The sequence below is a fragment of the Salmo salar genome, chromosome ssa09 (genome assembly GCF_905237065.1).
Source record: "Salmo salar chromosome ssa09, Ssal_v3.1, whole genome shotgun sequence".
In the NCBI taxonomy this organism is placed as follows: domain Eukaryota; kingdom Metazoa; phylum Chordata; class Actinopteri; order Salmoniformes; family Salmonidae; genus Salmo; species Salmo salar.
The window spans coordinates 24046964-24066455 of NC_059450.1; the positions used below are offsets into that span (position 1 = coordinate 24046964).

Here is a 19492-nt window from a genome sequence, read left to right on the forward strand (position 1 = left end):
AAGATTACATTTAAAGTCAACCAAAGCTTGAAACCATAGGTCTATATGTACAGTTGGAGTTGGAGTCATTAAAACTAGTTTTTCAACCACTCCACACATTTCTTGTTAACAAACTATAGTTTTGGCAAGTCGGTTAGGACATCTACTTTGTGCATGACACAAGTCATTTTTCCAACAATTGTTTACAGACAGATTATTTCACTTATAATTCACTGTATCACAATTCCAGTGGGTCAGAAGTTTACATACACTAAGTTGACTGTGCCTTTAAACAGCTTGGAAAATTGCAGAAAATTATGTCATGGCTTTAGAAGCTTCTGATAGGCTAATTGACATCATTTGAGTCAATTGGAGGTGTACCTGTGGATGTATTTCAAGGCCTACCTTCAAACGCAGTGCCTCTTTGCTTGACATCATGGGGGTAAAAAATTCAAAATCAGCCTAGACCTCCACAAGTCTGGTTCATCCTTGGGAGCAATTTCCAAATGCCTGAAGGTACCATGTTCATCTGTACAAACAATAGTACGGAAGTATAAACACCATGGGACCACGCAGCCATCATACTGCTCAGGAAGGAGACGTGTTCTGTCTCCTAGAGATGAACGTACTTTGGTGTGAAAAGTGCAAATCAACAGCAAAGGACCTTGTGAAGATGCTGGAGGAAACGGGTACAAAAGTACCTACATCCACAGTAAACCAAGTCCTATATCGACATAACCTGAAAGGCCACTCAGCAAGGAAGAAGCCACTGCTCCAAAACTCCATTAAAAAAGCCAGACTACGGTTTGCAACTGCACATGGGGACAAAGATCGTACTTTTTGGAGAAATGTCCTCTGGTCTGATGAAACAAAAATCGAACTGTTTGGCCATAATTATCATCATTATGTTTGGAGGAAAAAAGGGGAGGCTTGCAAGCCGAAGAACACTATCCCAACCGTGAAGCACAGGGGTGGCAGCATCATGTTGTGGGGATACTTTGCTGCAGGAGGGTCTGGTGCACTTCACAAAATAGATGGCATCATGAGAAGGAAAATGATGTGGATATATTGAAGCAACATCTCAAGACATCAGTCAGGAAGTTAACCTCTCTGGGCGAGGTGGGACGTTTGTGTCCCACCCTAGTCAACAGTCAGTGGTATCCCGTGGCGCGATATTCAAATACCTTAGAAATGCTATTACTTCAATTTCTCAAACATATGACTATTTTACACCATTTTAAAGACAAGACTCTCGTTAATCTAACCACACTGTCCGATTTCAAAAAGGCTTTACAACGAAAGCAAAACATTAGATTATGTCAGCAGAGTACCCAGCCAGAAATAATCAGATACCCATTTTTCAAGCTAGCATATAATGTCACAAAAACCAAAACCACAGCTAAATGCAGCACTAACCTTTGATGATCTTCATCAGATGACACACCTAGGACATTATGTTATACAATACATGCATGTTTTGTTCAATCAAGTTCATATTTATATAAAAAAACAACTTTTTACATTAGCATGTGACTAGCATGTGACTAGCATTCCCACCAAACACTTCCGGTGAATTTACTAAATTACTCACGATAAACGTTCACAAAAAACATAATTATTTTAAGAATTATAGATACAGAACTCCTTTATGCAATCGCGGTGTCCGATTTTAAAATAGCTTTTCGGTGAAAGCACACTTTGCAATATTCTGAGTAGATAGCCCGGCCATCACAGGCTAGCTATTTTGACACCCACCAAGTTTGGTACTCACCAAACTCAGATTTACTATAAGAAAAATTGGATTACCTTTGCTGTTCTTCGTCAGAATGCACTCCCAGGACTTCTACTTAAACAACAAATGTTGGTTTGGTTCCAAATAATCCATAGTTATATCCAAATAGCGGCGTTTTGTTCGTGCGTTCAAGACACTATCCGAAGGGGGGCCCTGCGCGTTTCGTGACAAAAGAATTCAAAATATTCCATTACCGTACTTCGAAGCATGTCAAACGCTGTTTAAAATCAATTTTTATGCGATTTGTCTCGTAAAATAGCGATAATATTCCAACCGGGAGTCGTTGTTTTCGTTCAAAGACTGAAAATGTAAACATGGAGTCGTCTCGTGCACGGCCACACCCGTCTCATTGTTCTCAGACCGACCACTTACCAAATGCGCTACTGTTTTTCAGCCATGGCCTGCAAAGTCATCATTCAACATTCTGGTGCCTTCTGAGAGCCTATGGGAGCATTAGAAAATGTCACGTTACAGCAGAGATCCTTTGTTTTGGATAGAGATAACAAAGAAGGCCAAGAAATGGTCAGAGAGGGCGCTTCCTGTTTGGAATCTTCTCAGGTTTTGGCCTGCCAAATGAGTTCTATTATACACACAGACACCATTCAAACAGTTTTAGAAACTTTAGGGTGTTTTCTATCCAAATCAAACTATTTTATGCATACTCCTTGTTCACCCACGACTGCGTGGCCATTCACGCCTTCAACTCAATCAAAGTTTGCAGACAACAGGAGTGTGCTTGATTACCAACAACGATGAGACAACCTACAGGGAGGAGGTGAGGGCACTCAGAGTGTGGTTTCGGGAAAACAACCTCTCACTCAACGTCAACAAAACAAAGGAGATGATCGTGGACTTCAGGAAACAGCAGAAGGAGCAACCCCCTATCCACAGTGAAGGGACAGCGGTGGAGAAGGTGGAAAGTTCCTCGGCGTACACATCACGGACAAACTGAAATGGTCCACCCACACAGATAGTATGGTGAAGAAGGCGCAACAGCACCTCTTCAACCTCAGGAGGCTGAAGAAATGTCTTGTCTTGAGGCCCTAGGTCTCAACCCCGCCCTGTGCAATTGGGTCGTGGGCTTCCTGACGGGCCGCACCCAGGTGGTGAAGGTAGGAAACAACATTTCCACTTCGCTGATCCTCAACACTGGGGCCCCACAAGGGTGTGTGCTCAGACCCCTCCTGTACTCCCTGTTCACTCATGACTGTGTGGCCATGCACGCCTCCAACTCAATCATCAAGTTTGCAGACGACACAACAGTAGTAGGCTTGATTACCAACAACGACAAGACAGCATACAGAGAGGAGGTGAGGGCTTTCGGAGTGTGGTGTCAGGAAAACAACCTCATTCAACGTCAACAAAACAAAGATGATGATCTTGGACTTCAGGAGACAGCAGAGGGAGCACCCCCGTTTCCACATCGACGGGACAGCAGTGGAGAAGGTGGAAAGTTTTAAGTTCTTCGGTGTACATATCACTGACAAACTGAAATGGTCCACCCACACAGACAGTGTGGTGAAGGCGGCACAACAGCGCCTTTTCAACCTCAGGAGGCTGAAGAAATATCTTGTCACCTAAAACCCTCACAAACTTTTACAGATGCACAATTGAGAGCATCCTGTCGGGCTGTATCACAGCCTGGTACGGCAACTGCACCGCCCAGGCTCTCCAGAGGGTGGTGCGGTCTGCACAACGCATCACCGGGGGCAAACTACCTGCCCTCCAGGACACCTACAGCAACCGAAGTCACAGAATGGCCAAAAAGATCAAGGACATCAACCACCCGAGCCGCTGCCTGTTCACCCCGCTACCATCCAGAAGGCGAGGTCAGTACAGGTGAATCAAAGCTGGGACCGAGAATCTGTTTTTCAGTCTCTAACTCAAGGCCATCAGACTGTTAAACAGCCATCACTAACACAGAGAGGCTGCTGCCTACATAGACTTGAAATCATTGGCCACTTTAATAAATGGATCACTAGTCACTTTAATAATGCCACTTTAATAACATATCTTGCATTACTCATCTCATATGTATAAACTGTATCTTATACCATCTGTTGCATCTATTGATTCTTGCCTATGTCATTGCTCATCCATGTATTTATATGTATATATTCTTATCCCATTTCTTTACTTAGATTTGTGTGTATTACTGTAGGTAGTTGTGAAATTGTTAGATATTGCTGCACTGTCGGAACTGGAAGCACAAGCATTTCGCTACACTCGCAATAACATCTGCTAAACATGTGTATGTGACCAATAAAATTTGATTTTATTTGATATGCCACACCTGTCAGGTGGATGGATTATCTTGGCAAAGGAGACATTCTCACTAACAGGGATGTAAACAAATTTGTGCACAATATGAGAGAAATAAGCTTTTTGTGCATATGGAACATTTCTGTGATCTTTTATTTCAGCTCATTAAACATGGGACCAACACTTTACATGTTGTGTTTATACTTTTGTACAGTATAGAATCACAAGCTTGATGTAGTAAATGCGTGCAAGGAGTATGGGACCAAATATTAAACTTTAGACTGCTTTATTTCTACAAATCTTTTTTTGCCCTGTGTTTGTTTTGCAGTGAGCCAGAGGCACCATGAGGAACTGAGTCAGTCACGTTTACAGTCAGTCAGGACAGGAATCACCAGATTAATCCAACCACACTATACTTCCATTAACGTGTGTCTGTGTGGCTTCACTCTATTTCTTTCTCCCTCTCTCTCTCCCTCCCTCCCTCTCACACATATACACACACGACCTACACATGAAGTCATTACCTCACCTTTACCTGCAGACTCGGCCTTGCCCGTCTAACACCTTGGTGTCACCTGATCTCAGATTAGCGCTATTGGCTGGATTAATCTGTCTCTCAGATAGCCAAGGCTCCAACGGCCTTAGTGGGGAGGAGGAGGGGCCTCCAATAGAGATGGAGACCGAGACCAGACAATTTATTGTCATGGGGGAAGATTCATTACAGCACAGAAAAAAAGGAAAAAAAATGTATGAAATGAAATGTATGCATTCACTACTATAAGTCACTCTGGATAAGAGCGTCTGCTAAATGACTTAAATGTAAATTATGAAGGAAATTACCAATGACTCTGCTCTGCTCCTACCTTATTGCTTCTCGTGGTTTCAAAAATATTGCTTCTCCTCGTTACAGTGCTAATTCAAAGACGCTAGACAAACTTCAAAGATACCAGAGCGACAAGAGCCCAACGCCAATACATTTTGTTAATGTCTGTGTTTGAAGTTCTCCACATTTTTTGGGGGACAGGTCAATATTGACACTGCAGCCCAGCCATTCCCCTTCTCATCCCCCTTCCCCATTAGGCTCTGTCGTATGACTGTGACAGACTCCTCTCTGCTGTCAGTCATTGGTCAGTATCCTGGCCAACAGTAGCTCTCTGTTCAGTTCTCCTCTGTGTCTCCTGGTCCTACAGTTGGTCACTGTCTTCATGTGGTCTAAGTCACCATATTCTCTCACCTCACAGACATATTTTAGCAAAAACTCTCGAAGGGGTTAGACTAGGATAGTTTAGCAGTCACAAAATTAAATATAGCAGTATTTGCTGACTCAGTGGTAATGGGGAACATACTGGAAATACTCAAGTAATAGTTGAATAGTTTCCCCAAAAAATTGAAGTACAGATGTATGCGTTTAGGAGTCTACAGGTCTGGAGATGTCTGTAATGAGGTTATGTTTTCCAGGGATCTTAAACTGGACAATGTGCTCCTTGATAAGGATGGACACTGTAAGCTGGCTGATTTTGGCATGTGCAAGGAGGGCATGTTTGAAGGTGTGACCACGGGCACCTTCTGTGGGACTCCTGACTACATCGCCCCAGAGGTCAGTTTACCCCCCCCCTCCACTCATATACCCCTTCCTCTGCTCTAAGATTGCATTCTTTACACCAATGGGAATCATTAAGTATCGGTCTCCCATCGTTCTTTCGAAGGTCATTGGAGTTCACATTATTTAGGAGATAAGTCACCCCACCACTCTGAAAACCCAGTACTGTTAACACTGGTCCTCTAGTCCAGTCTCCCTGGTGGTTAGCAGCTAGGTAACACACCTGTGTTGGGTTGGCCACCTGAAACCATTTCAGTTCTGTCAGGAGAGCCCCATCTGCCTCTCACAGGCTCTGTTTCCCAACACTCTTTAAATCCCCACCACAAAATGCACCAACAAAGGGGTCCTTGGTTAAGAATTAGTGAGTTTATGAATGTGGAGTGTGCATGTGTTTGTACGTAAAGCATTTAGTCTGATTTTGATGAATGGCTTCATTGCCATCCCCAACACTCAGTCCGTAATGTGTATCCCAGTGAAGAGCAGCTAAACCCAAGGAACTGTCTTGGCTCTGGAGTTTGGTGTTACATTTAGTAAAACTCCAGGTGATGTACTTTAGAAGGTCTCTACTATGGTGTGTAATGTTGTTAAATGTCATGTGTTTTGGGTACCCAGATTCTTCAGGAGATGCTGTATGGGCCGTCTGTGGACTGGTGGGCTCTCGGGGTGCTGCTCTACGAGATGCTGTCTGGCCACGCCCCCTTCGAGGCAGAGAACGAGGACGACCTGTTTGAGTCCATCCTGAATGAGGAGATTATCTATGCATCCTGGCTGAGTGCTGATGCAGTCAATATCCTGAAAGCTGTAAGTCCATCCTAAAAAAAACTAAATATAAAAATTTAAAAAATCCATCCTAAATGCGGAGCTCATCTATCTGTCCTGAATGACCACAGTTAATCATGTCAATAACACTCAATGCTTCTCATGTTACATAAGCCTTTATATTGTTTACATGAGAGAATATACAGTGGAGTCTGAAATTATTGACACACCTAAAGATTTGTATAAATAAAGTAGTCAACAGTTTAGGATTTGGTCCCATATTCCTAGCACGCAATGACTACATTAAGTTTGGGACCAGACAAACTTGTTAGGGAGCCAAGCCCAGCCAATGAGAATTCGGTTTTCCCCACAAGGGCTTTATTACAGACAGAAATAATTCTCAGTTTCATCAGCTGTCTGGGTGGCTGGTCTCAGACGATCCTGTTGTTGGAGGCGGCTTATGGCAGAGAAATTAACATTCAAATCTCTGGCTACAGCTCTGGTGGACATTCCTACAGTCAGCATGCCAATTGCACGCTCCCTCAACTTGAGATGTCTGTGGCATTGTGATGTGTGACAAAACTGCACATTTTAGAGTGGCCTTGTATTGTCCCCAGCACAAGGTGCACCTGTGTAATGAGCATGCTGTTTAATCAGCTTCTTGATATGCCACACCTGTCAGGTGGATGGATTGTATTGGCAAAAGAGAAATGCTCACTGACAGGGACGTAAACAAATTTGTGCACAAAATGAGAGAAATAAGGTTTTTGTGCAGATGGAACATTTCTGGGATCTTTTATTTCAGCTAATTAAACATGGGACCAACACTTTACATGTTGTGTTTATATTTTTGTTCGGTATAGAACCACAAGCTTCATGTAGTCAATGTGTGCTAGGAATATGGGACCAAATACTTTACTTTAGACTACTTTATTTCTACAAATCTTTAGGGGTGTCAATAATTTTGACCCCTACCTTTTTGAAAAGAAAAAATATTACCTGTTAAACAAAATCTATTTCTCTCAGCAATTGTATTAGTATGAATAAATAGAAAAAGTCCCCCTTTTTTGTTGCATAGCTCAGATTTGAATTATTGTACACAGTCATTATTGCTCATGTTTATCAGGAAGGTGTCAATCATTTCGGGCCCCACTCTGTCAGAGTACATTTTGTCTCTGAACCAAAGGGCAAGAAAATCAATCTATGCACAGTTGTGTATTTAGAGCTTTGTGAGGAAAAAAATTATAAGTCCAATTAGCCTACCACCAGCGGTTTGCATAATAGGATATCAACATTATAGACCACCGTGTAGAGAGAAGCAGTAGCAACAATTCCATGCAAACAGAACTGGCACCCAGACATTTGTTGCCACAAATGATCCCAGGGTTGAAAAATAATATAAGCTCTCAGATTGGAGACTGATTTTTGGTCAGCGCATCGGGGTGAATAATAAATAATCTGGGTCCTAGTGTGTATGACTGTACCCTCACAATGCTCCCTCTGTCTTACATAACTATATTAAGGCACAGTCCACTACCCCACCACTGTAAATAACGCTGCCTCCTCCCCTCTGCTCCTTCGCCCCTCCTCCTCTACAGTGTTATTATCCAAACATGCCCTGGCCTCAGCCACTGATTTTGCTCCTAGCGACACATCATGTTATGTAAAGGCTAGCTCGTGTCATCATATCCAGAGGCTTTCAACAGTTGAGTGGATTTAACTCGCTGCTTTATTTATACTGAAAGCTGCTCGCTCACCAGGGTTCTACTTCCTGCAAGCAACGTCCCGTGTGTTTGAGCCCTGGGACTGGTTATTCAAACAGAGAGCGCACATTGTTTGGTGTTTGACAGTTGAGATGCTGAGGTGAACATTATCCCACCTCATATTTGACTGGAACATAAGAGCGGGGAAAATGTCCTATTTCCTATTTCCTGTGTCCTATTTCTTTGCATGTCTCTTTATCTGATATAGTAGGCTTGTTGTCTGTCCGCAGAGTTTAGTTCTCAGGCCTGGCAGAGTGGATGGCACAGGCCCGGTGTAGCCAGTGGAAAATATGATAGACTCAAATAGGATTTCACAATTTCCATTTTGTGGTCAGTTGAGGAGGAGGGAATTACATAGTTCATGATGGGACAGAGAGAAATGCACTGACTGACCAATTTCCTCTGCTCCTCTACTCTTCTCTCCTGGCCTTGTCTTGTCTTCTTGTCTCCCTTTCTATACATCAGCTCTACTTTCTCCTCTACTTGTTAACTGTTTTGTTATAAAAAAACAAAACGGATAGAAAATATGCAATGGTGTTTAAGAGTGTGGCTTAGATTAAATCACAGTTTAATTGTGGTCTGGTCTCAAAGCAAAGTGTATTGGTTGCGTACACAGATTTGTAGATGTGTACGCAATGCTTGTGTTTCTAGCTTCGGCAGTGCAGTAATAGCAACAAAAAAATTCACACATAATCCAGAAAAATAAAAATATCAAGTTTTATATAGGATGAGCCGTGACTAGACTACAGTATATACATATAAAGTGGGTGAAACAGTATCCTGAACATTATTAAAGTGACCAGTGTTCAGTTAATCTATATACACAGGGCAGCAGTCTCTGAGGTACTGGGCAGAGGCCAGCTAGTGGTGACTGTTTAACAGTTTGATGGCCTGGATATAGAAGCTGTTTCTCAGTCTCTCGGTCCCATCTTTGATGCACATGTACTGTCTCTGACTTCTAGATGGTAGCGGGGTGAACAGGCCATGGCTCGGGTGGCTGAGGTCCTTAATGATTTTCTTGGCCTTCCTGTGACATTAGGTGCTACAGATGTCCTGAAGGGCAGGCAGTGTGCCACCGGTGATGCGTTGGGCTGACTGCACCACTCTCTGGAGAGCCCTGTGGTTGCGGACGGTGCAATTGCCGTACCAGCCGGTGATGCAGCCTGACAGGATGCTCTCAATGGTGCATCTGTGGAAGTTCGTGAAGGTCCTAGGGGCCAAGCCAAGTTTATTCAGCCTCCTGAGGTTGACGAGGCGCAGTTGCGTTTTCTTCACCATTCTGTCTGTGTGAATGGACCGTTTTTCAGGTTGTCAGTGATGTGCACACCGAGGAACTTGAAGCACCACTGCCAGGGCTCTAATCTCCTCCCTGTAGGCTGTCTCATCGTTGTTGGTAATCAGGCCTACCACTGTTGGGTTGTGAGCAAACTTTATGATTGAGTTGGAGACGTGCGTGGCCAAGCAGTCATGGGTGAACAGGGAGTACCGGAGGGGGCTAAGCACACACACTTGTGAGGCCGGTGTTGAGGATCAGTGTGGCAGAGGTGTTGTTGCCTACCTTCACCACTTGGGGTCAACCCACCAGGACCCAGTTGCATGGGGAGGAGTTCAGACCCAGGGCTCTGAGCTTAGTCATGAGCTTAGAGGGCACTATGGAGTTGAAAGCAATGAACAACATTCTTACATACAATACCAGTCAAAAGTTTGGACACACCTGCTGATTCCAGGGTTTTTCTTTATTTGTACTATTTTTGACATTGTAGAATAATAGTGAAGACATCAAAACTATGAAATACCACATATGGAATCATGTAGTAACCAAAAAAGTGTTAACCTGTTATGGATAGGGGGCAGTATTTTCACAGCCGGATAAAAAACGTACCCAATTTAATCTGATTATTACTCCTGCCCAGAAACTAGAATATGCATATAATTATTAGCTTTGGATAGAAAACACTCCAAAGTTTCTAAAACTGTTTGAATGGTGTCTGTGAGTATAACAGAACTCATTTGGCAGGCCAAAACCTGAGAAGATTCTGTACAGGAAGTACCCTATCTGACCATTTCTTGGCCTTCTTTGCCATCTCTATCCATTACAGAGGATCTCTGCTGTTACGTGACACTTCCTACGGCTCACATGGGCTCTCAGAAGGCGGCAAAAAGCTGAATCGTGGCTTTGCAGGCTCTGGTTGAAACAAAGTAGCGCGTTTGGGTAGTGGCTGGTTACAGTACTGTGAGACTCAGGCGCGTGCCCGCGTCGACCGAATGCTTTGTTTTCTTTCCTCTGTTTACCTAAACGCAGATTCCCGGTCGGAATATTATCGCTTTTTTACGAGAAAAATGGCATAAAAATTGATTTTAAACAGCGGTTGACATGCTTCGAAGTACGGTAATGGAATATTTAGAAATCTTTTGTCACGAATTGCGCCATGCTCGTGACCCTTATTTACACTTCGGATAGTGTCTAGAACGCACGAACAAAACGCCGCTATTTGGATATAACTATGGATTATTTTGGACCAAACCAACATTTGTTATTGAAGTAGCAGTCCTGGGAGTGCATTCTGACGAAGACAACAAAGGTAATCAAACTTTTGTAATAGTAAATCGGAGTTTGGTCAGGGCTAAACTTGGTCGGTGTCTAAATGGCTAGCCGTGATGGCTGGGCTATCTACTGAGAATATTGCAAAATGTGCTTTCACCGAAAAGCTATTTTAAAATCGGACATATCGAGTGCATAGAGGAGTTCTGTATCTATAATTCTTAAAATAATTATGTTTTTTGTGAACGTTTATCGTGAGTAATTTAGTAAATTCACCGGATGTTTGCGGGGGGTATGCTAGTTCTGAACGTCACATGCTAATGTAAAAAATATGAACTTGATTGAACAAAACATGCATGCATTGTATAACATAATGTCCTAGGGTTGTCATCTGATGAAGATCATCAAAGGTTAGTGCTGCATTTAGCTGTGGTTTTGTTTTTTGTGACATTATATGCTAGCTTGAAAAATGGGTGTCTGATTATTTCTGGCTGGGTACTCTGCTGACATAATCTAATGTTTTGCTTTCGCTGTAAAGCCTTTTTGAAATCGGACAGTGTGGTTAGATTAACGAGAGTCTTGTCTTTAAAATGCTGTAAAATAGTCATATGTTTGAAAAATTTAAGTTTTCGGATTTTAGAGGAGTTTGTATTTCGTGCCACGCCCATCATTGGATATTGGAGCAGGTGTTCCGCTAGCGGAACGTCTAGATGTAAGAGGTTAAACAAATCAAAATGTATTTTAGATTCTTCAAAGTAGCCACCCTTTGCCTTGATGGCAGCTTTGCAAACTCTTGGCATTCTCTCAACCAGATTCATGGGGTAGTCACCTGGAATGCATTTCAATGAACAGGTGTGCCTTGTTAAAAGTTAATTTGTAGAATTTCTTTCCTTCTTAATGCGTTTGAGCTTATCAGTTGTGTTGTTACAAAGTAGGGGTAGTATACAGAAGATGGCCCTATTTGGTAAAAGACCAAGTCTGTATTATGGCAAGAACAATGTAGAAAATAGTCAAAATAAAGAAAAACCTTCAATGAGTAGGTGTGTCCAAACTTTTGACTGGTACTATTTATCTTGGCCAGGTGGGATAGGGCAGTGTGCAGTGCAATGGTGATTGCGTCATTGGTGGATCTGTTGGGGCAATATGCAAATTGTAGTGAGTCTAGCGTGTCTGGTAAGGTGGAGGTAATATGGTCGTTAACTAACCTCTCAAAGCACTTCATGATGAAAAGTATTTTTTTTTAAATGTAATCATTTTTCTTCCACTTTGACATTAGATTATGTTGTGTAGATTGTTTACAAAAAAGGACTATACAATTAAATTAATTTTAATCCCACTTTAACTTCTTATGGATCAAATCCCGTTAGCGGGATCGATTTGACAACATTCGGTGAAATTGCAGAGCGCGAAATTTCAAAAAAGAAATTAGAAATATTTCACTTTCATACAAGTGCAATACACCAAATTAAAGCTTAACTTCTTGTTAATCTAGCCATCGTGTCAGATTTCAAAAAGGCTTTACGGCGAAAGCAAACCATGCGATTATCTGAGGACAGCACCCCATCAAACAAACACATGACAATCATATTTCAACCCGCTAGGCGCAACACAAAACTCAGAAATAACGATATAATTCATGCCTTACCTTTGAAGAGATTCTTCTGTTGGCACTCCAATATGTCCCATAAACATCACAAATGGTCCTTTTGTTCGATTAATTCCGTCGTTATATCTCCAAAATGTCCATTTATTTGGCGCGTTTGATTCAGAAAAACACTGGTTCCAACTCGCCCAGCATGACTACAAAATATCTAATAAGTTACCTGTAAACTTTATCCAAACATTTCAAACAACTTTCCTAATCCAACTTTAGGTATTTTAAAACGTAAATAATCGATAAAATTTAAGACGGGATAAACTGCGTTCAATAGCGGGTAAAATGAAAGTGGAGCGAGCTTCAGGTCACGCGCCCCAACCAAAACAGTCCACTTCGCTATCCACCCAGAAAGGCAATGGCTACTTCTTCATTTCTCAAAAGAAAAACATCAACCAATTTCTAAAGACTGTTGACATCTAGTGGAAGCGATAGGAACTGCAAGCATATTTCTATTAAAACGGGCTTGCCATAGAAAACCAATGGAAAACAGATTGACCTCAACAACAACAAAAAATCCCTGGATGGATTGTGCTCGGGGTTTCGCCTACTAAATCAGTTCTGTTATACTCACAGACATTATTCAAACAGTTTTAGAAACTTCAGAGTGTTTTCTATCCAATTCTACTAATAATATGCATATCCTAGCTTCTGGGCCTGAGTAGCAGGCAGTTTACTTTGCGCATGCTTTTCATCCGGACGTAAAAATACCGCCCCCTATCCCAGAGGTTTTAACACCTACAAAATTTGGAAAAAGTCAAGGTGTGTGAATACTTTGAGGGCACTGTACGTCTTGTCTGAGCCGTTAAATTGCGACTCCACTTTGTCCCTGTTCTGTCGTTTTGCCTCCGATTGCCTTACGGAGGTCGTAGCTGATCTGTTTGTACACGTCCATCGTCCCAGTCACCTTGCAATGGTTTATTGCGGTGGTTGGCGCTTTCAGTTTTGCGCGAATGCTGCCATCTATCCACGTTTTTTGGTTTGGATAAGTTCTAATCGTCACAGTGGGAACAACATCCTCTATGCACTTCCTGTCACCAAGTCAGTGTACACGTCAATACTATTCTCAGAGGCAACCTGGAACATTTCCCAGTTCGTGTGATTAAAACAATCTTGAAGCATAGATTTCGATTGTTCAGACCAACGTTGAACAGTCCTTACCACGGTAGCTTCCTATTTAAATTTCTACCTACAGGTGGGAGGAGCAGAATGGAGGTGTGATCTGATTTGCCGAAGGGAGGGCTTTTTTATGTTTAGTTTATTAAATTGACCATAAAACTTGAAAATCCAAACATGCACATTAGTAAAATCATCGAGGATAACACACAAAGTCTAGGACTTATTTCCATTGTGGTCCTCTTGAGACAAGATGGCTAGGCAAAATCCAACAGTTGCAACACAGTATGACAGCGAGATAATAAAACATAAAAACATCTATCTCATTGCAGTTACATCATAAGGTACATTCAAATGGGCACAGAAGACATCAGTTTTTTTATTTTTTTACTTAACCTCTTACATCTAGACGTTCCACTAGCGGAACACCTGCTCCAATATCCAATGATAGGCGTGGCGCGAATTACAAATTCCTCAAAAATACAAAAACTTCAATTTTTCAAACATATGACTATTTCACAGCATTTTAAAGACAAGACTCTCCTTTATCTAACCACACTGTCCGATTTCAAAAAGGCTTTACAGCGAAAGCAAAACATTAGATTATGTCAGCAGAGTACCAAGTCAGAAATAATCAGACACCCATTTTTCAAGCTAGCATATAATGTCACAAAAACCCAGAAGACAGCTAAATGCAGCACTAACCTTTGATGATCTTCATCAGATGACACACCTAGGACATTATGTTATACAATACATGCATGTTTTGTTCAATCAAGTTCATATTTATATCAAAAAAACAGCTTTTTACATTAGCATGTGACGTTCAGAACTAGCATATCCCCCGCAAAGTTCCGGGGAATTTGCTAACAATTTACTAAATTACTCACGATAAACGTTCACAAAAAGCATAACAATTATTTTAAGAATTATAGATACACAACTCCTCTATGCACTCGATATGTCCGATTTTAAAATAGCTTTTTGGTGAAAGCACATTTTGCAATATTCTAAGCACATAGCCCAGCCATCACGGCTAGCTATTTAGACACCCGGCAAGTTTAGCCTTCACCAATATCAGATTTACTATTATAAAAGTTTGATTACCTTTTGTTGTCTTCGTCAGAATGCACTCCCAGGACTGCTACTTCAATAACAAATGTTGGTTTGGTCCAAAATAATCCATCGTTATATCCGAATAGCGGCGTTTTGTTCGTGCGTCCCAGACACTATCCGAAATGGTAAATCAAGGTCGTGCGCATGGCGCAATTCGTGACAAAACATTTGTAAATATTCCATTACCGTACTTCGAAGCATGTCAACCGCTGTTTAAAATAAATGTTTATGCAATTTATCTCGTAAAAAAGCGATAATATTCTGACCGGGAATCTCCTTTTAGGCAAACAGAGGAAAAATCACAAAGACGGGGGCGGCCAGGGCACGCGCCTAAGCCCACAGTCCCTTGATCGGCCACTTGAGAAAGGCGATAATGTGTTTCAGCCTGGGGCTGGGATGACGACATTCTGTTTTTTCCCGGGCTCTGAGCGCCCATGGAAGACGTAGGAAGTGTCAAGTTAGAGCAGAGATCCTTTGTAAAAGATAGAGATGGCAAAGAAGTTCAAGAAATGGTCAGACAGGCCACTTCCTGTAAAGGAATCTCTCAGGTTTTGACCTGCCATTTGAGTTCTGTTATACTCACAGACACCATTCAAACAGTTTTAGAAACTTTGGAGTGTTTTCTATACAAAGCCAATAATTATATGCATATTCTAGTTACTGGGCAGGAGTAGTAACCAGATTAAATTGGGTACGTTTTTTATCCAGCTGTGAAAATACTGCCCCCTAGCCATAACAGGTTAAACTGTCCAGAGAGGATGTTGTTTTTATGGGCAGAGGCAACTCATTCCACTCTGAGGACCCAGTATACAAGAAAGTACCTTTCCCAGCATTACTCCTGAACCTGTTTAAGCACACATTATCAACACCTGATCTGGTGCTGTTATGTACATCCCCAACATAGGGAAAGTAATCAGTTAGATATCTGGGCGCAGAACCATGAATACTCCTGTAAATCAAACCAAGTCTAATCTGGGACACCCTAACCTCAACAGGCAGTCAGTTGAGTTCCTGAAAGCAGCTCCTGCCTATGTGAGTACGTGGACTCCCCTTCAATACTACCCTGATCAGCTAATTCTGGGCTATCTGGAGTACTAGCGTGTTCAAAATGGCATTGAATGAGGGCAGTGGCTAGCATTCTCATGGAGTCCTTATTAAGCAGCTTGGACTTTCTAGCCAAAAACGTAGTCCTGGGTGGGGGAGGGACTTGTAGCCACCACGGAAGGGAGAGTATTAATGTTCTGTTAACTGTGTTTGGGTCTGGTGTGGCAAGGCCTATTAATCTTGGGTGGACTGGGGTTGAATCTGGTCCCATTTATCATTAGTTTTGGCTGATTGGGAATGTCACTGCTAGCCCCTTAGACTCCTCAGCCAACACAGCAGTCCAAGACATTCATTTGTTCCTCTGGAATCACTCCTCAAGGAAATTTGAGAGACTGTTTAATTTAATTTTGTTGTGTTTTCTTTGACTCTTTCCCTTGGCTGCTCAAACCCACCAACGTCAGATGTTGGTGAGAAAAATGTAAGGTCCACATACAGTATTTAGTCCAGGAAATGGTTGCTTTGTTTTGTTGACACAGTTCAGATAAATAGAATTTACAAAACACATCTGTGTCTCTCCAGACGCCAAGCTGAGCCAGAAAGGAGGTGCTACTGGGCCTCGGGGGGTGTGTGTTTCTGCAAGTGTGTCAGGGGGGTGGATGGGATGGCATTCAAGGTCGAACCAAAGCTGATGCTAATCTCAACAGTCATATTATAAGCCACATTCAAATTATATACTTCATTAACACACTTTATTTTACTTTTATTCACTTCTCATATGCAATTATATTTCTGTTCTCTCCACAGTTCCTGACTAAGAACCCAGTCCGGCGTCTAGGCTGCATGGCGGATGAGGGCGGGGAGAATGCTGTGACTAGCCACGCCTTCTTCATTGGAATCGACTGGGACAAGCTGAACCGCAGGGAGCTGGAGCCGCCTTTCAAACCCCGCATCGTGAGGCACACACACACATGATTGATGTCATTACAAACTGTTTACAGTAGAGTTGTAATACCTTCCTATCTTACCATTTATAATACACACCCAGTTTTACTCTCTTAACCATTGAATTACAGTATGGTAGGTAGTGGCCTGGGTTATGAAAGACGGTATCTGTTGGCAGTTACCCAAAAGTATTTCCAGGACATCTCACTGATATTTTGTTATTGTACCTCCTTTCCTGTCTAACCAATACTTCACTTTCAGAAAACTGCAGAGGACGTGAACAACTTTGACCCAGACTTCACCCAGGAGGACCCCACTCTGACGCCCATTGAGGACCTCCTTCCCTCTGTCAACCAAGACGAGTTTCACAACTTCTCCTTCACTGCTCCTGAGCTGCTGGACGATTAGGGGGCCCTGTGTGACACCCCAGCACCCCCAGACTTCTGTCATACCTCCCCCTTTCTGCCATGATCCCTTTCACTGTTGACCCCTTTTTCTCTGGCCCTACTGACTTCTACTTCTGCCCAATGGGGAGGCAGTTTGAATGGAAGAGGCTGACTTCCAGATACATGAGGACTCATATGGACTCTTACTGTAGCACTGTAAAACATCTCCAGCTTCTGACATTCTCAATTAAATTCTTGCAGCAGGATTGTTGCATAATTGCGTCTTGGCACTGTGGGATATGACATCACTGTCTCGTCACTGTGGGATATGACTGACCGGTTCTGTGTTGAGACAGGTGCTCAATGAGGCCAGATTTTAATCAGAGATTCTCTATTTTTCCATGCTCGTTCCTGTCACCTTTGGAAAACATGGGACAGTTCTGACTTGTAATCTTGATCAAAGTGTGTTACTGATCTTGCAAAGCAATGTTAATGGCAATTTGTCCGCTGATACAGATAGATGAATTTCCCTACAGTTACTTCAAGATAAATACAAGCATTCTTTTAACTAATGAGAATTGTGTATCTGTGTCTTTATTAACTTGACATACTTCTTCGCCAATGCTTTGACCATTGCCGATTTTAGCATGTAAATCATGGTGGGCCAAAAAAATTTTATGCATACCAGCAAAACCACTACACTACACATTCATTGCACTATAACGGTGACAAGCGGTGCCCACAAACTCTTAGGCCTACATAAAGCTGTCCCAACAGCAGAGCGTAACTTTTCAGCACAATGGAGTGAATCCTTACCGCTGTTACACCGGGCTATCAACAGAGCCTTGTCTGGTAGTGAAACAGTTCATTCAGCCTCATTTACTGCTTTAAAAAAAAACATAGCTGATATGTCTGACTTGCTTAAACAAATGTGGTTTCTACTGACATTTAAGATGTACAAACTATTGCATAAGGGAACGATGAGCGGATAAGAGGCAATCTGTAATTTCAATCAAGACATTAATTAGTGAGCTAGGAACTGAACTTTGTACAGCGACAGAATTCAGAACATGAGCCGTTCTTACAGTATTCTCCCTGTACACCAAGTCAGAACCGTAGGATAAATAAAGGGGGAATAAACAGACAATACAATATTCGATGATTACAGTTCTCTAAAACAGGCTATAGGCTAAATGTGCATCACCAAGTCAGAACAGTAGGCTAAGTTATGAGGGGGGAAAGGGACCAAATTATTAGGGTGAGGCACATGGGCTATTAACTGCTTACTACACAACATACTTTCTTGGCTACAGTATACATATCTCCCTGGCATATTACATCATTTATGCAGCAGCATACAAGACATTTTTGGACTCACCTTGTTGTGCTGTGCTCACTTGAACAGGAAGGTGGCGCGGCGGTCTTTCTTGTGGGCTCGAGAAAGAGGCCCTAGTTCCCGACTTGGAATTCTGAGTCTGAATTATTTTCTGTATTTTCCCAGTCAGAGGGGGAAAAAATTGGAGTTCCTTACCAATTGGATATCACGTAATTGGGGAAAAAAGGGGTTCAAACATTTTAAAGGATAAACATTCACATATAACGTCATGGGCCTTCCCTGTAGCTCAGTTGGTAGAGCATGGTGTTTGCAACACCAGGGTTGTGGGTTCGATTCCCACGGGGGGCCAGCAAAAACAATTATGAAATTGTATGAAATGTATGCATTCACTACTGTAAGTCGCTCTGGATAAGAGCGTCTGCTAAATGACTAAAATGTAAAAAATGTATCACATTAACATCAGTACATAGCATCTCAATGGGCCAGAAGTTACAATCTTGCCTCATCGCTGCAACTCCCCTACGGACTCAGCGAAGGTCGAAAGCCAAGCCGCATTGCTTCTTGACACACTGTTCGCTTAACCCAGAAGCCAGCCGCACCAATGTGTCGGAGGAAACACCATCGAACTGACGACCGAACTCATCGTGCAGGTGCCCGGCCCGCCACAAGTAGTTGCTAGAGCACAATGAGACAAGGAAATCCTGGCAGGGCAAACCCTCCCCTAACCCGGATGACGCTGAGCCAATTGTGCGCCATCCAATGGGTCTCCAGGTCACAGCCGGCTGTGGCACAGCCAGGGATAGAACCCGAGGCTGCAGTCGCGCCTCAGCACTCATTGTTGAATTTGCGATTTCCAACTTGTTTGTGTAATGTTTATGTCCAATGGCCGATGAGCACCGATACGTTTTATATACACTGCTCAAAAAAATAAAGGGAACACTAAAATAACACATCCTACATCTGAATTAAATAATCTTATTAAATACTTTTTTCTTTACAAGGTTGAATGTGCTGACAACAAAATCACAAAAATAATCAATGGAAATCCAATTTATCAACCCATGGAACTCTGGATTTGGAGTCACACTCAAAATTAAAGTGGAAAACCACAGTACAGGCTGATCCAACTTTGATGTAATGTCCTTAAAACAAGTCAAAATGAGGCTTAGTAGTGTGTGTGGCCTCCACGTGCCTGTATGAC

The 19492-nt window shown here is 42.4% G+C and overlaps 1 protein-coding gene across 2 annotated transcripts in view; it reads left to right on the forward strand.

Annotated features, from left to right (window-relative positions):
- The window catches only part of prkcha (protein kinase C, eta, a), a 55337-nt gene extending 37804 nt beyond the window's left edge, over nucleotides 1–17533 (forward strand). For both annotated transcript variants that reach the window (XM_014210725.2, XM_045723509.1), the window contains 4 exons: nucleotides 5492–5630; nucleotides 6246–6434; nucleotides 16432–16578; nucleotides 16831–17533. In XM_014210725.2, coding sequence (XP_014066200.1) covers nucleotides 5492–5630; nucleotides 6246–6434; nucleotides 16432–16578; nucleotides 16831–16977 — 622 coding nt within the window. In that variant the 3' untranslated portion in view covers nucleotides 16978–17533. The remainder of the gene's footprint in view (nucleotides 1–5491; nucleotides 5631–6245; nucleotides 6435–16431; nucleotides 16579–16830) is intronic.
- Nucleotides 17534–19492: the final 1959 nt, after the last annotated feature.